General features: G+C 50.5%; 1 protein-coding gene across 6 annotated transcripts in view; it reads right to left on the bottom strand.

Moving 5' to 3' along the window:
• The window catches only part of CUX1 (cut like homeobox 1), a 376,899-nt gene that overhangs the window by 167,364 nt on the left and 192,485 nt on the right, over positions 1-17,050 (bottom strand). For all 6 annotated transcript variants that reach the window (XM_057528358.1, XM_057528361.1, XM_057528360.1 and 3 more), the window contains exon 4: positions 6,020-6,098. In XM_057528358.1, coding sequence (XP_057384341.1) covers positions 6,020-6,098 — 79 coding nt within the window. The remainder of the gene's footprint in view (positions 1-6,019; positions 6,099-17,050) is intronic.

Genomic DNA, 17,050 nt, shown 5'->3' with positions numbered 1-17,050 from the left:
CTGACAGCCACTGACCTCTGCTCTCACCCACAGACACAGATTCCAATGCAGAAGGACGATGGTCTCCCGGTTAGGGAGTCCGTCGCCGAGGGCTCCCCATCCCGGGGGGACTCGCCCACGTGTCCTCAACCAAGTCACGTTGTTAGCAGATGCCTATGATGCTTTTCCTCATGTGAGTAGCCATTAGCAAATTAATTAATATAAATCTCAATCAGAGGTTATTAAAATAAAAAAATGTAAATATTTGCAAGTGTAAGGTATCGCTATGTTGATCATATAAATTACGATATAAAATCTGTGATAAGAATCACAGATGAAGCCATCTGGGTTAATGATGTAAAACTGTGACTTTATGAATCGAATCGTAGAACTACTTTCCTACTGCCATGATGTTGACAATAAAGGCAAAGACCACTTTCAACTAGAACAATGAGGGATGATAATCGAATTAGGGACAGGAGGCTAATTTGGCAAACTTCTTGTTGGTCTTCCTTTTAGTTTTGTAAACCAGATGGAACCATGTAAACAATATTGCTACCAAAGATGGAGGAAGTACTGCTGCGTTAACTGGGCCCTGGGTTAAAGCCGTCCAAGTCTCCTTCCTCAAGCGTCTGTTCCTCTCCAACTTCACCCCCACCGGCCGAAACCAGGCGACCTCATCTCTCCCGCCCCACATCACCTTGGACCCCTTTCCGATCTGTTTCCAAACTGCAGTCAGGATGACTTTTTTCTTTTAATTAATTAATTAATTAATTTTGGTTGTGTTGGGTCTTTGTTGCTGCGCGTGGGCCTTCTCTAGTTGCGGCAAATGGGGGTTGCTGTTCGTTGAGGTGCCCGGGCTTCTCATTGCGGTGGCTTCTCTTGTTGCGGAGCACGGGCTCTAGGTGCGCGGGCTTCAGTAGTGGTGGCTCGTGGGCTCTAGAGCGCAGGCTCAGTAATTGTGGCGCACGGGCTTAGCTGCTCCGTGGCATGTGGGATCTTCCCGGACCAGGGCTCGAACCCGTGTCCCCTGCACGGGCAGGTGGATTCTTAACCACTGCCACCAGGGAAGCCCCAGGATGACTTTTTTATTATGCAAATCTGACCATGTCATTTCCCTGCTTAAAATTCATCAATGGTTTGTTAAAGTCCAGAATCCTTCGCATACTCTACCGGGCCCCTCCCTGCTGAGTCAGTACATTCCCTTGACCTAGGCACGACCAGGAACAGGGCCCCTGCACTGCAGATGGTGTCCTGCTGTGGGTGATAACAGTACGTGGCCACTCTCGTCACTGCCCTCTCCTCCTTCTGCTCCCCGGGCTCACAGCCGCCTCCGACCCTGCCCCATCCTTCCCCACCTACACACTCGTGCCCAGTGGGCTCTGCCTTCCAAGCACTTATCACACCTAAAATTCAATCATTATCTGTGTGATGATTTTTTTTTTTTTTTGGCCGTGCTGCGTGGCCTGTGGGAATCTTAGTTCCCCGACCAGGGATGGAACCCGTGCCCCCTGCATTGGAAGCGCGAAGTCCTAACCACTGGACCGCCAGGGAAGTCCCTGTGTGAAGACTTTTGGATGCCCACATTCCCACCAGACTCGAGTCCACGAGAACAGGAAGCTGTCGGAGCCATCCCCGGCACTCAGCAGGGTTCCTGAGACACAGCGAGGGGGACAGGTGCTGGCCTGGTAGCCCCACAGAGCCGAGGGTCACAGCAGCGGGGAAGGAGAGCGTGCTTTGGTTGAAGTGGCAGGATATTTCTGATAAAAAGCATCTTAAAATACCCTCAAAACTGACGAGGGGATGAGGAGCGATCTGCTGACAAGTGAGAAAGAGGTAAACATGGGGTCTTAACTATGGCAACTGTTCAGAGGATGCATCAGGACAATTATGTCTTTAAATGTTTACTCAGTGTCTTTAATCCGAAGGAGACTTTTGGAAGGAGAAATAACACTACTTGGGATTTTCAGACGTGGAAGATGAGAGGAGGGAGGAGCCAGGTGACCCCACTGTTTCTTTTGCCTCGAACAATGGAGTCGCACCACCGGGGGAAGGAAGGGGCTGGGGTGGAGCGGGGTCCACTGCTCCACGCTTGGGGCTGGGTGTGTAAAGCTGGGGATGCCAGCCGGACAGCTACTCAACCCAGCACAGATTCTGGACGCCAGTACTGGCCACCAAAACCCAAGGCCTCGGAAGCGCACGTGCTGGTTTGATGAACCCCGAATGCTAAGCGTCACATAAATGTCTCTGCAGGCAGGCAAATCTTTACAGAGTGACAGCAAAGCAAAAGGAGAGTTCAGAGAGCTAGTAAACTGCTCCACCTCCAGGAAAGATACATTCTGTTCTCTCGTAACTTAGGTGGTTATATGCGCCAGAGGGCTCTTCCCCAACGGCAAGCTGTCAATCTCAGGATAGGTTCAATGCGAGCAACTACGGTGCGATACCGATAAACCTCAGGAAGCATCCTGAAGAAATAATTTGACCCATTAATTTAATCATTCATTTGACAAATATTTATCGAGTTTCTGCTACGTGACAGGCGCCGGGGTAGACACCAGACACATAATCAGGGATGAGACCACCCTGCCCCAGTCTCTGCCCAGCCAGGAAGGAAAAGAGCTGAGTAGCAAGTACAGTAAGTCCCCTACCTACGAACCTTCGAGTTGCAAACTTTCAAAGATGCGAACGTGCCCCTGTATGCCAGCTGTTGTACTGTACTTGTGTACTTTTCAAGGGACTGTAAGATTAAAAATGGTTTCTTTTACTTTTTGTGTTTGTTTTTTACGTATTATTTGTGTGAAAAGTATTATAAACCGATTACAGTACAGTACTATATAGCCGATTGTGTTAGTTGGGTACCTAGGCTAACTTCGTCGGACTTATGAACAAACTGGATTTATGAACGTGCTCTCGGAACAGAACTCGTTCATATGTAGGGGACTTACTGTAGTTATAACAGAGGTACACAGACCCAGGGTGTGGGGAGCGGGGTGTGTGTGCACACGAAGGGCACACCTAGGCCGGACCTGGGAGGTCAAGAAGCAGCGTCTCAACAAGTCAATCTGGAGGAGCTGGAAGAGATCAGCTCAGAATGGGCTGGGCCTGCCCACGGCGAGGAGAAGGACCCATTCCTGCTGGCAGGAAGCCTGGCATCACCACACTGTGGACACGGGAGAGGTGGCCTGAACCACAGAGTGGAGGGCGGAGGTTGGGATGGAGAGAAGTGGATGGAATCGAGGACCTTCTGGGGGTAGGACGGCCAGGGCTTGTTGACCCAGTGCTCTGGCGTGAGCAGCTGGGTGGCAGGTGGTGTCACTCGCCAAGAGAAGGAGACTGTTTCCTCTGGATGCACTGGGTCATTTCAGGTGCCCCTCAGTCAGCCCAGCGGGGATGTCCAGGAGGATATACAGGCTGACACTCAGGGGCGAGAACCGAACTACCGAACTGAAACAAAGCTCCAAGAGCCACCAGCGTGACCCCTGGTGCATTCCGCTGCCAAGGACCCTCGGTGGCTCTGGGTAAACAGCCTCATGTCACATGTCAACAGCTGTGCTATGCCAGGCCCTACTCCAGGTGCTAGGCACAGAGCGATCAAGCAAAACTGTCCTCAGAGAGCTTTCATTCTAGTAGGACCAGCAGATAAGGAACAAGAAAACACACAGGTAAGTAAAATGTCCAAAAGTGTGGCAGCGGTGGTGGTGATGTGGTAGGGCTGGCTGGTCACCTCTTCCCGGGCTCCTGGAGCTGGGCCACATGGCCAAAATACCCTCCCCATTATTTCCAAGAGCTTCCTTTATTTTCCTGAGATAGCATAAGTTGTTATTTCTTGAAACCAGAACTCGACACACCCCACCTACATTTCTGGATTCAGCTAGATTGAAGCCTGGAGCACACAGACAGTTAAGGCCCCCCGAGTCTCCCCAGCTGTGTGACTGACCGTCAGTAAATGCACTGCTATTGACCAGGCCCTTCCTGTAAGCCTCAGCCACACGATTACTTCATCTGAGCGATACGCGGACTTCAAAACACAGGTTGAGGGCTCCAAGCTCCATTCCTGCTTTCAAGTAGTTGTTAGATGTGTCAGACCACAGTGTTTGTAAGAGAAATACCTGGGAGGCGGGTAAAAGTGATCTACGTGGTGTGCAAAGGTACTCTGATTAACTCATTATTATAGACAACGTCAAACATTATTCACCCCCGCCACCTGAAATTAAAACTGCCAGCCATAAATGATAATTACAAAGAAAATCACCAGTATAAGGAAAATGCTGACGGGATAACATTAAGTGAAAAAAGCAGACTATAACTATATAGTCATGTTATGATCAGAGTTCCATAAAAATTATATACGTATATGAATAAGGACTGCTCAGGCAAAGAGGAGTGTTGATGAGAAGAGTGGTCTCGTTTTTGTCTGTAAGTAGTCAAGATGGAAAATAACTGCAGAAGAAGAAACCCAACGACTCGTTCAAGTGGCTTCCCAGTGGAGAAACCTCACTAAGGGAAAACCCAGAGACAAATCAGACTTTTAAAAAGAGTGTAGATTATTTAGAAAACAGTAGCTGCAGGCTCTCTGGGTCTCTGGCAAAGGCAAAATAAACCAGGCCCCTTTCAACTAAGTCACCAACACAAAACTAGCACTTGCACAAGAAAATGCAAGTGGGTCCACCAAACTGCCAGTGGCTGAGAAAGAGAGCCCTGAATGATCCATTTATTGTGAAGGAGCCTCCACATGAGCCTCAGTCAGAGTATCCAGGAAACCCCTAGGTGGACACAAACTCTTGCAGAAAATCAAAGGGCTAGAATGTGGAACTAAGAGTGGGGTAAGCTCATAAGATAGCAAAAGGTTAGAACAAAGACAACCCCTCTCCATCACTAGGCTGTTCCCCTACCTTATTCCATTTTACAGATGAGAAAACTGAGGTTCAGAGAGGGAAAAGGGATGTGACCAAGACCTCACAACAAGGCCCTGGCGGGAGAATCTGTATCTCCCTACCCCCGTCCGAAGTGTCTAATGTACTTTCTGCTGTCCGTAGCTTGGTGCGGCCTCTGTTAACCCCGGCTCCCAGAGGGGACAGCAAAGCCCTCAGTGGACCTGAATTAGAATACAATACAGAAACAAAGGAGACTTGTTTCTGCTTTGCTTTGTTAAAGCAGTTCTAGTAATATCAGTGACGCACAGAGGATTCCTAATGAGGGCAAGTGCACAGCTCTAATGGGTGGGGAGGGGAGGGTGGTGGTAACTGGGTTTCCTTGGTCAGCACAAGATGACATTCAAGTGGTTAATTTTCAGATCTGAGTCTTTTCAGGACTGAGTTGGGACCCATGTGATCATGTCCATCACCTCCCCACCCATTAGATTAGATTAGATTAGGTGAGTGGATTAGGTGAGTGGACCACCTGAGAACAGAGGATCAATGGGACCAGTGGGTGCTCTAAATTCTGCCTCACTTTTCTAGAATAAGGAATGGGGAGCCATTATCTCTCCGAATGCATAGCAAGCATTATTAAAATTTTAACTCTTTAGTTCCTTCAAAAGAAAAAACAACCCATATATACTGTAGTTAAATGGGCTACCGCTTGCCCTTGGATATTAAGTGAAAGACTTGGCCAGAGGCCACTGATTCCCTGGACGACCTGGGAGGGGAGCAAGGCATTCCAGGTGCCCTATCAGGGCCGTTCCTGAACGTGGAATTGGTCAGCCCAGAACCGTGAATATCCAGGACGTCTGCATAGCGCACACACGGGTTCTCTTTCTTCTCTGTGAAACGTGCAGCATTTTAAACCAAAGCTAAAGGTAGCCCCGCAGGTCTGAGTTTCTGCGTTTCCAAAGGCATCAACTGGAGGCAACTCTATTACTTCAGCAAATACGCATCTGATTTCCATACTCATCCCAAGTCTGGGTTTTGGAGAATTCACATTCCCAGAACTCCCCAGTTTCCTGGGGAAGTTGCCTTAGGGAGGCTGAGAAGAATCAGCCAGAAGCCCACTGACTCACCAGACACAATGCCCGCAGGTGGGCTACAAGCGCTGGGCTTACCTGGAACATCAATCAATCTCTTGTAGACATTCAAGAAGGCTGCCTCAGCTTCTTTGCTTCTTTTACTCAGTGCATCAATCTGAAAAGGAATGGGAGAAAGAAAAGACAAACAAAGAGCTCAAAATTTGTCAAGAGGTAATTTAAAAATCATTACACGTCAAACGGAAGTCTGATTGCTCCATGTAAATGCCGGACAGCTGGGCCTTCAACCTCTTAAACGTCTGCAAACATGCGAGAGGGAGGCAACCCACGTGGGCCCGCCCGTGAGGGGGAGCGAGGTAAGAGCGGTCCCATCGCTTGACGGAGTGGGGACTCTCCACGGAGAATGTGGTCTCTTTCCTTCTTCCACGAGTGTAGACTATGAGCTGACCACAAGCCAGACGCTGTGCTGGAGGCGGGACACAGAGGGACAGCCCTCAGCCCCAGGGGCTCGGGGTCCAGTAGGGGAACAGGTTATGTGAATGACTAGGGAAATCCCAGCCGGGAAAGTGCTCGGTAAGCACAGCCGTGGGGACACCGAGAAGGGGACGTCAAGCAAGAAAGCAGGAGACATTTGAGCAGAGTCCTCAAGAGCAGCTCACCAGGTGAAGAGGTGACACGAAAGGGGAGGAACACATTCAAACACCAAAGTTCTGAAACCTGGGGGTCCTTAGGTCCTCTTTAAGAATTTTATGAAAGCCGGGGCTTTCCTGGTGGTGCAGTGGTTAAGAATCCGCCTGCCAATGCAGGGGACACGGGTTCGAGCCCTGGTTCGGGAAGATCTCACGTGCCGCGGAGGAACTAAGCCCGTGTGCCGCCAACTACTGAGCCCACGTGCCACAACTACTGAAGCCCGCGCGCCTAGAGCCCGTGCTCCGCAACAATAAAAAGCCCTTGCACCGCAGCGAAGAGTGGCCCCCGCAAACCGCAACTAGAGAAAGCCTGCGCGCAGCAACGAAGACCCAAAGCAGCCAAAAATTAAAATAAAATAAATTTAAAAAAAAGGAATTTTATGAAAGCCAAGGACCCTCTCCTAGAAACACACACACACACAGGGTTACACACTCTACTTTAGGACACTCATGTGTCCACGTGTGTTCTGTCCATAGAATCCAGATTAAGAACTGTGGATAGGGCTGTAACCCCAGGGAATGTGGGGCTGCTCGGGGGGGGGGGGTGTGTGTGTGTGTGTGTGTGGACATGGATACATGGGTGTGAGACTGGATAGGTGAGGGGGTCGGTGCTGGTGGAGGAGGATGACCTTCACCGTCTGGGCCTGAGTCAGAGTGGAAGGAGGACAGGAGGGGCCAGGCAGGAGGCGACCATTCCTAGGTTGTTGCCGCTGCCCTGGTGAGAATGTGCAGGGCAGTGGCGCTGGGGACTGAGGGAAAGAGGCCAAGCAGAGAGATTAGGTCCAGCTGAGCTGATGTGAGACATGGAGGGTCCAGGTGAGTTAAGGACGGTGCCCAGGTTTCTAGCTTAGGCAACGGCGAGTTCCTGTGACGGTGGCCAGGATCAGTGTGTCTCATAAACAAACCCAGCTGAGCTGGTTTCCCTCCAGTGAAAAGTCTCTTCATCAAAGAAAGGTGACGCGTCCCAAGCAAGCTGGACACACATCCAAAGAGGCTTCTGTGGTTGGATGGACTCAGTATGTATTTTGCTCCCATAACATGCTTGCTGAGACAACAGATCACTTTTTACCCCTGAAGCGTGCAAGATTCTACATGCATGGAGTTCACGTTGGCTCAGGAAAAGGACACTAAATTATATATTCCTCTGTCCCCTCACAGAATTATACTCTGTCTCCAACGTTATTAAAGAGGCAAAAGAAGTGGCGTAATTACAGGGCCTCTCACCTGAGCCAACCAACAATTTGTTAAGGGCTGAGAGAGGTGACCTGATTAAGGATGGGAAGACCCTGGGGAGGGGGACACAAAGGCTGTGGGAAGGGGAGCAGGGCAGGTCTCAGGAAATCCAATACAGAGCAAAAAAGGGCAATGCATGCATTTCCAACTTCTACCAAGTTGTGCTGGAAAATTCCTACTTGAAGTCAGTCGCCGAGAACTCAGACACGTTCCCTCCACGCCCCCGATAAAATAAGCTTGTGATTTAGGTGTTGGGCATGTTTTCTGAATAATCCACAAGGACTACTTAAAAACGATAAAGATGGCTGGCTATTTTTTAAATATTCTTTTTCTTTTCCCCTCTGATTCTTAGCAGTTCATGCTCATTGCACAATTAGAAATATATCAAAAACTAAAGAGAAAATTAACACCGTAATTCAGCCATTCACCAGTGGAAGTCATGCCTCTGTCTGTAGTTCCCTTTAATTCTGAATGAAATGTAGGCATGTAGGCAAACTATAGAGACAGTAGATTAGTGGTTGTCTAGGGTTGGGGACCGGGAGGATGACGGCTAAGGGGTGTGGGTTTCTCTCTGGGGTGAGGAAAAGTTCTACAATTGATCGGGACTGCAGTAAAAGTCAATGAACTGCCGAGTTCAAATGGGTGAATTATATGGTATGTGAGTTACATCTCAATAAAGCTGTCACAAATGTCTGCGTGTATATTTGAAATCAAACCATATGGAAAATTTTGTACTGTGCTTTCATGAACATATAAAGTCTTTCCAAATGTCTATTACAAAATTTGGAAAATGTCTTAATAGTATTATTTCAACTGTACCTAACCACCACCTACATAGATGTTGTGTGTAAAACTGGATATTTGGAGTTGCCTTTCCAGACGTCTGGAGTTTTCCCTGCGCTCCGGGTCTTTCTGCCACCTCCTGAGAGAGGTGCCCCCGGGCAGCAGTCTGCCCAGGAAGCAGGACAGAGGCCCTGGTGGCTCTCTGCACCTCTCAACACCCAGAGGGTTCTCTGCTCGGCTCCGGATCTGCCTAGGGAGGCCCCCCCCGCTTCCTAGGGATTCTGAGGCCACAAAGGCGGCTGCCTCTAGAGTGGGCAGAGGATGGGATCTGGAAGGATCCTGAACACTGTCTTCTCTCTCCCTTATGGGTTGTTGAGGGGGGACGTGGGATTGGCAATCTATACAACACACTTGGGACTGTTACAGATTGCACTGTGCCCCTGCCCTGTAAGTCCTAACCCTCAGTACCTGTGAATGTGGCTTTATTTGGAAATGGGGTCTTGGCAGATGACAAAGTTAAGATGAGGTCCTTAAGGGGAGCCCTAATCCAACAGGACCTGTCCTTATAAAAAGGGGAAATTTGGACACAGAGACAGTCACGCACACAGGAGAACCCCATGTGAACGTGAAGGCGGGGATTGGGGTGATGCACCTACAAACCAAGGAACGCCAGAGACAGCCAGCAAACCTTCAGAAGCCAGGGGAGGGGCCTGAAACAGACCCTCACAGTCCTCAGAAGGAACCAGCCCTTCCGATGCCTTGATCTTGGCCTTCTGGTCTCCAGACTGTGAGAAGTAAACATCTGCTGTTTAAGCTGCTCAGTTTGCGGTACTTGGTTGCGGCAGCTCTAGCAAATTAGTACGGGAACCATGAATCTGCGTCGTCTTCCCATCCCCCTTCCACAGACGCAAGAACATTCAACCGAGTCCTGAGAGAACAAGGCCAGGTTGCTGAGTTTAACTCATTAGGCAACTGGACTGAGGTTTCTTAAGAGAGGTGATGAGAAGTCCACGCGTGGGTGAGTTGCTCCTTGATGAGGTCTCCCGAGCCTCCTTCTGAGGTTTCCAAACCCAGAAGAATTTGTTGATTCTGGTGATTTTGAGACTTTCTCTGCTCGCTCACTCTTTCGACTCCCCCCCGCGGCCTCTGCCCTTGTCCAAGAACAGGCCTCGGGCTCTGAGTTTTGGTCTGTCCTCTCCCTTTCCCAGCCCCACCTTTGCTGGGGTGGGCCTTCCCTAGAAGGCCTAGCCATGCTTCCAGAGCCAGTGCAGGTCTCACTGGCCCCAGGATGCGTGTGCCGGGTTCCCCTGGGGCCAGGCTGGCCGGCCTTGCAGGGTCCAGGGCTGGGCGGGTGGGTGAGCTCCCGCGGGTGAAGCACTCAGTGCCTAGCGCAGGGAAGTAGAGCCCTGTCTGTCCTCCTTATCCTTCAGTGAGGGAGGAAAGAGATGGGGTCATCTTCATCCTCACGCCCTCTGCGCCCGCCTTGGAGCCAGGACTCGGCTTGGCAGCCCCGCACACGGGGGGAGAGGTTTGTGAATGAGAAGAGGTTGGGGGTGAGGTCTTAGGCACAGATGGTTGAAAGTCGGATCCTAGGTTAGACATTCTGGCTACTTAATGTGCAAAGATAACCCGAGGGAGAGATCCTTTCTACCATCCCCACACCCGCAAGGCCACTGTGAGGGGCGGCAAAGGACAGAGGGGCTGCTGGTGGCGGAGCTGGGACAGATCTGGAGAAGCTCTGACGGCGCTCAGGCCCTGGGTAAAACCTGTTCTGCTCCGGGGATTGACCTCACCTCCTGCCACGCCTCACACTCCAGCCACGCCCGGCTACTCCCTGTTCCCTGAATACACGAGAGCGATTTCCCCGCAGCCTGGAAGGCGCCTCCTTGGAATGTTCCTCTGATCCTCCAGGCTCAGCTGATCCAGCTCTGGGCTGCCGGCCACTCCCGTCACCATATGGGATTGCCCGAAAGGTCCAGGACTGCAGACAAGGCTCCGTTGGGAGATCTTAGATTCCTTGAGAGCCCACCCTAGGCTTTCCTCCTGATGACCAGTACATAGTAGGTGTTTAATACATTTTTATTGTGTGAATGAAAATTTACCTAAATTGGTCAACTGTTCTACCTGCAGAAGTGAGTAAATGGTTACGGGATGCAGTTTTAAGTCTTTATGAAAATGCTCAACACGTAGAGTTCTTTGATTTTCGGCGTGTGTTTCACATGCTCCTATGATGACAGCCGCTTGGCTGAAGCCAGCGCACGGGAGGCCTCCTTCCCCACTGCGCATGCCTGGAGAGCCCTGGCCAGCCTCCTGCAGGGAGCTCCGTGTCCCCACTCTACGGAGAGGCCCAGTGCTTCTATCATGAGTTTCCTGGATCCAACAGTTACCCTTTCAACAGCATCACTTTTATAATGCGGAGTTTGGTTTTTCTGTAATAAGGATGAAAATTCAAGATAAAGGTCTACAGAAAGCTATCTTATTCCAAATCTCAATCAATATTTGCTTCCAATAGGATGAAAAGTCAGAGACCAGGGTTAGAGGCCAAGTTCACGGAAATCGACTGCAAGACCCCCGAGATTTAGAAGGGGTGAGGGAGCACCTGACCATATGGGAGCCAGCAGAACTGCGCTGTGGGGCTTGGGGCATTGTGTGGAGTATAAGTCACTGCTTCCCTCACTGTCTGCCCTCCCTGTGAGGGCATCGCACGTCTCTGCCCACTGCCACGTGACTTGGGGGCGGGGCTTCCCGGCCCACGGGTGGCAGACTTGACCACGTGGAATGTAAGGGGTGGTGCCACACACTTTGAGCGTAAGATTTAAGAGTGTGTGTGCGGTTCCGCTCCGGTGCGCTCTCTTTCTCTGCCCTGAGAACAGCGTGACCTTAGAGGAGCCGCTTCTTCCACTGGGATCTCTGAGTAAAGACAACACATGGTTCCAGAGCCATCCCGCCAACCCACAGCCCACATGTAACATGAATGAGAAATCGTCTCTTGTTGCCATTAGCCGCTGAGATCTAGGGTTGCTTGTTACTGCAGCGCGATCCAGCAAAGCGGCCTATTACAAGTCCTAACAGGTGATCACGTCTCTAGGATGACAGCACAAAGTAAAAATAAGGACTAAACGACCAATATCGTGAGGGCCAAAGGATTTCTCTTTGTCTGCTGTGAAGCTTGATTGTTTCTTTTCGCCAGGGGCAGGGCAGGGGGGAAGATGGTATGTGATCAAGGGAGAAAGGGCACAGGATTTAAAATCAGAACAATGGATTTAAGACATGGCTCTATCACGCAGTTTGGAATACTGGGCCAGCTACACACCCTATGCCTCTATGAATTTCACTTTCTATGTGTCTAGGAAAAGATACTGATGAGAATACCTGCCTTGTAGGAACCCTAAGAGAATCGAATGAGACAGAAGATGTGACAACAGTGCAGAGCTAGTCACAAGCTGGTTTTCAGCGTTGGTGATAATTACTGACCCATGCTGTATTTAGGAGGAGAAACAGCATACAAATATCAACTAAATTAAGCACCAAAATTTCAGGGGGTTCAAGGAGAATTCACAAAGCATTAGTTTTGGTACGAAAGAAATCACCACTTTTAAAAGAATTAGCCTGTTAAGACCGCCTCTTACACAGCATTTCCAGAGGGTTGCTGCAACATTCAGAGGCTTGGTTATGTCTTAAATGACATTCCCTGCAGAAACTCCCCCACCCACCTATAACTCAGAACATGAATGGGTTTGAGGCTTTGGGGTTTGTTACTGGAATTTTCAGCAGGAGTCTCCAGTTCTCTGCAGAGGAAGGAAATGTGGGGAGATCAAATACAAGCCTGAATTTTAACTGGAAGATGTTTTGTTTAGAACTGAGAAAAGGATCAAATAGTGTAATATTGACAGATGTGTAGATCCTCCTCCTTCTCTTCCAGCCTCGACCACTGGTCAGTCAAGAAGTCCTGCTCACCTGGCCTTAGAAATCAATTTCAGAATTGAAGTCTCTTTCCCTCCCTTGATGCTTCAGCCTTAATTGAAGCCCCCACCCAATGACTTCCAGTTTGGACACTGCAGACCAGTACTCAGAGGATCTCCCCGACGGCGGCCTCTCCTTGCCATGGAGCGTGAGGCGTCCTCCACGGTGGCCTTGGGTCATCGCCCCAGAGCCCAGAAGGAACACGCAGCCGCCCTGCCCTAACGGCTTCTCCTGGCTCCCCGACTACAATCCACACTCCTTGGGCTGGGCTTCCAGAACCCTTCCCAACACGGCCCTTGTTTACGCTGCCAACTTCACCTCCCACCAAGTCCCACCACTGCCCATGCTTCTCCACACCAGGCCTCGCCCTCCCGCCAATGCCCTGCCCCTTCACCCGCCGGTCTTCATACCCTAGGTCCTCCACCTGGAACGTTCTTCACCCCAGGCACCGGGGACCCAGTTCTCCCTTCATGGGTTGGCCTACGTGCCACCTCCTCTGTGGGGTCCTCCCGACTTCCCCAGACACTGCTGGTCGCCTGGCTCTTGTGCCACCTGAGCTTGTTGTGAATCCCTCTCTGCCCACTTCCCGCACCGAGTGACGAGGCCTCCCATCTGAAAGCTTCCTTTCCACCACCCTGTGGTCTGTCCCAGGCCAGGCCAGCGTCACCTTCGTCTCTTGACTCCCGGCACCCAGGTCCTGACTAACACAGGAGGCCGCCTGGGGCGTGTCTGTGAATGAACGAGGGTAGATTCCAGGCTGCCCAGGCCAGGGGATTCCTCGAAACTCACTGGTGACTCCTGCAGCATCGATGACTGTGGAAGCTCAGGGTGGAGAAGGTAGTTTCCTACCATCGAGAGCTTCAAGAAGGCTGTTGCTATCCACCGCACTATAGTCTAGCCCAAGAAGTGGGGAGCCATGAGAGTCCAGCTCCGATCTGGTTTAGGGGAGCCAACTGCCCTTGTCAGAACTAGAGGACCCTGGGGAGGCGGCGTCAGCGGAGGGAAGGGCAGGTAGGGGCTTTGCGGGTGGAGAGGAACCAGCCAGGGGGTGTCGTCTCTAAAACGGAGAAAATTAGACCTCCTCATGGGCTTTTTCTAAGTATTAAAGAAATGTGTGCAAAGTGCCTGCAAGTGGGCCCAGCTCTCGGGAGGGACGGAGCCCCGCGGCGGCTGCTGTTAACGCAGAGGCTCTGCTTGCGGGCCGGTGACTCCAGCATCTCCCCGGGGGTGGCCTGAGTCTGGGGGCCACGACTGTTGCTCACCCAGCTCATGGTGAAAGGGATGCTATTCACCGGGTACCCTGAGCGGAGCGCTGTGGACGCCAGGCACAGCCCAGCTGGGCCACACACCCACCGCCCACCCCCCCGGCCACACACAGAGTGCCCTGTCACACCAGCTGTGTAGCACAGACGGACAGCGGCGTGGACTTGGTGCAAGGGCCCAGGCATCACCAGAGAGATACCAAACAGAATGACGGGTCTTGATGTCTGCCCAGTGCAGCGTATTTTGAAATGGAAATGGCTCATCCTTTCAGACCATCGTCTGGCCTTGCCACGCACAGGTGGCAGGCAGGGCAGAGGCACCCGAGCCAGGACCTGGATACGGCGCCGGAAGGGCAGGGCCGAGCCCCAGCTCCAGCGCTGACAGAGGTACGCTACCTCAACGCGAGTCAACCTCTCGGTGCCTCCGTTTCTTTGTCTGCAAGATGGGGAGGAATCTTGTGCTGTGCAATGGTGACGGGGCCGCTGTGCTGGCAGCGCCACTCCTCAGATGCAGAAACCGACCAAGTCACTCAGAACCAGGTCCGCGAGCAACCCCTCCTCCCCACAGGATGACACCCCAGCACAGCGCTGAGGCCGGGGGCCGCGCGGCCGGGGGAAGGAATGCGTGCTTTGAAGGAACGCAGACTTGGGTTTGAATCCAGTCCTGGTGCTGGTTACTGGAGGATCTGGAGGCGGGGTACTTAAACTATTTATGCCTCTGTCTCTTCATCTGTTTACTGAATTGCTGAGTTGTGAAATAAAATGTGGGTATCTGGTATGGTCGGGAGCTCGCAGCAGGTGAGTAAACATCTTTGCCTTCCTGAATAAATCCAAATCAGCACTCTTCCCACTACACCACAGGCCGTCCCCCTCTGCCATCAAATTGAGCAGGAAGCCAAAATGCTTAAGGTCTTGGGGGGACAGAGACACTTAAACAACATTTAAGATACCACGGTAGCAATGGCACACTCAGGAACAATCCGTAAGGCTACACCCTGGGAATTTACAAGCTAGTGATTTAGAAATAAACACAGACCATTAACGGAATTTTCAAATCGATGTGCGCTGCTGGACTACGGGCCAGTGAAGACCAGCGAGAGCTGCAGGGAAGAGAGAGAACAGTTTTGTCTCTACGTCTGGCTGCAGAATTCCTTCCAGAGCAAAACATGATGTGAAGAGCCACGTGGAATTCCAGAAGGCATGAGACTGACCAAGGTCCTGTCCAAAACAGAAGCGGACGCAGCCACAGCTTCCGAGTTCTAATTTTAACTGAACCCGGCCACGTTAAGAGAGGAACATATTTTCTGAAAGAAGATCGCAGGAGCCGAGAGCCCAGTAATTCTTCTCTAAGTACACATCTACTTAATGCTTGGCAAGTACCAGTCTTGCTACTGCTGTGAGAGTTCTATGGGGAGACGAGAGAGGACGCCAGAGGGCAGGGGACCCTCTTCTGGCCCCCTGGCCACCTCTGGAGTGATGTGTAGAGAAGAGAGATGGGAAACGGGAGTGGGAGCCCGGCTGCCACCACCAGCTTTTGGTTCTCAAGGTCACGTTCCTTCATGACTTCCAACCCGCACACAGAGCGCAGGGAGGAAGAATCACGTTGGAGATATTCCCCATCGCAGAGAACTGAACAGGACTTGTTGGAAATCCATATGCTGCTCAGAGCAGGGGGCACAAAGCCCGGAGGACAGTTTTGGTTGTAAAGGCAGTGCAGTGTAGACCTGGGTAATGACACAAAATCACGTCTTATATAAACTGACGACATGTTCCTTAACTATGCCCCCAAGCCGAAAGATCCTAAGAGAATAAGCCTGGAGAATTCCAGAAGAGAGTGCCACGAAGAGTGAGTGGGGATGCGGGACCACAGAGAAGACCTGTGGCAGAGGGGACAGCAAGGGAGTAGTAAAGACAATAAAATAGCCGCAAGCATGTCATTCTTCCTTTACAGTTTACAAAGCCCTTTCACGTACATCTGACATCCTGGCTGTCGACATATACCTGAAGGGCTGTTGTGGGGAAGGATTAGCCAGCTTCTCTCCCCCTGGAGCACAAACCAGAATCAACAGGCAGAAGTTACAGGAAGGCAGATCACAGCTTAACAGCAGGAAAACCTCTGCAAACAGCAGAGTGCTTCAGAGGAGGATTGTGCTGATGCCTGTCTGACTCACTAGTCTGTTCATTCCTTCACTCTGTCAATACAAGCGTTCAAGGAGTGGCTAAAACGTGCCAGGAGGTGTGCTAGCCTAGCCTCCAGGGCCAGAGCCTCCACTTCTGTCCCCAGAGGACACAGGGTGGAGGGTGCTGTCCCCCTACTCCCCACAGGCAAATCGCAGCAGGGCTGTGGAGAGGCTTCCCAGAGGACGAATGCCTACCCGAGATTTTAAAAACACTATTTTGTGAACAGATGATATGTATATAGTGAAAAAAAAAAAAAAAAGTTCAGGTATAAAAGCATATAGAGTGTTCAGCAAGGTTGCACAAGACAAGATCAATATACGAAAATCAACTGTCTTTCTATACACTAGCCAACAACAATCTGGAAGTGAAGTTAAGAAATGTTCGTGGATTGGAAGGCTTAATATTGTTAAGATGGCAAAAGTCCCTAATCGGTCCACAGGTACAATGCAATGCCCATCAAAATCCCAGCTGACTTCACTGAAGAATAAGACAAGCCAATCCTAAAGTTCATATGGAAAAGCCAAAACAATCTTGAAAAAGAAAAACAAAGTTGGAAGACTTACACCAATCTCAAAACTTACTACAAAGCTACATTAACCAAGACTGTGTGGTACTGGCTTAAGGACAGACGTACAGAACAATGGAATAGAGTAGAGAGTCAAGAAGTAAACCCTGACATTATGGCCAACTGATTTTTGACAAGGGAGAAAGGACAGTAGGGAAAGAATAGTCTTTGAACAGATGATACTGGGACAAGTGGTTATCCATGTGCAAAAGAACAAAGTTGGACCCCTATCTCACACTGTAGACAAAAATTAACTCAAAATGAATCAAAGACCAAAATGTAAAAGCTAAAGCTATAAAACTCTAAAAGGGAAACACAGGTGTAAATCTTCATGACCTTAGCTATGACACCAAAAGCACAAACGACAAGTGAAAAATGGATAAATCGGGTTTTACCAAATTTAAAACTATTGTGCTTCAAAGGACACTATCAA

The sequence above is a fragment of the Balaenoptera acutorostrata genome, chromosome 15 (assembly GCF_949987535.1).
Source record: "Balaenoptera acutorostrata chromosome 15, mBalAcu1.1, whole genome shotgun sequence".
NCBI lineage: Eukaryota > Metazoa > Chordata > Mammalia > Artiodactyla > Balaenopteridae > Balaenoptera > Balaenoptera acutorostrata.
Note: the sequence above shows the minus strand (reverse complement) of the source record. Positions and strands in the feature narration are given on the sequence as shown.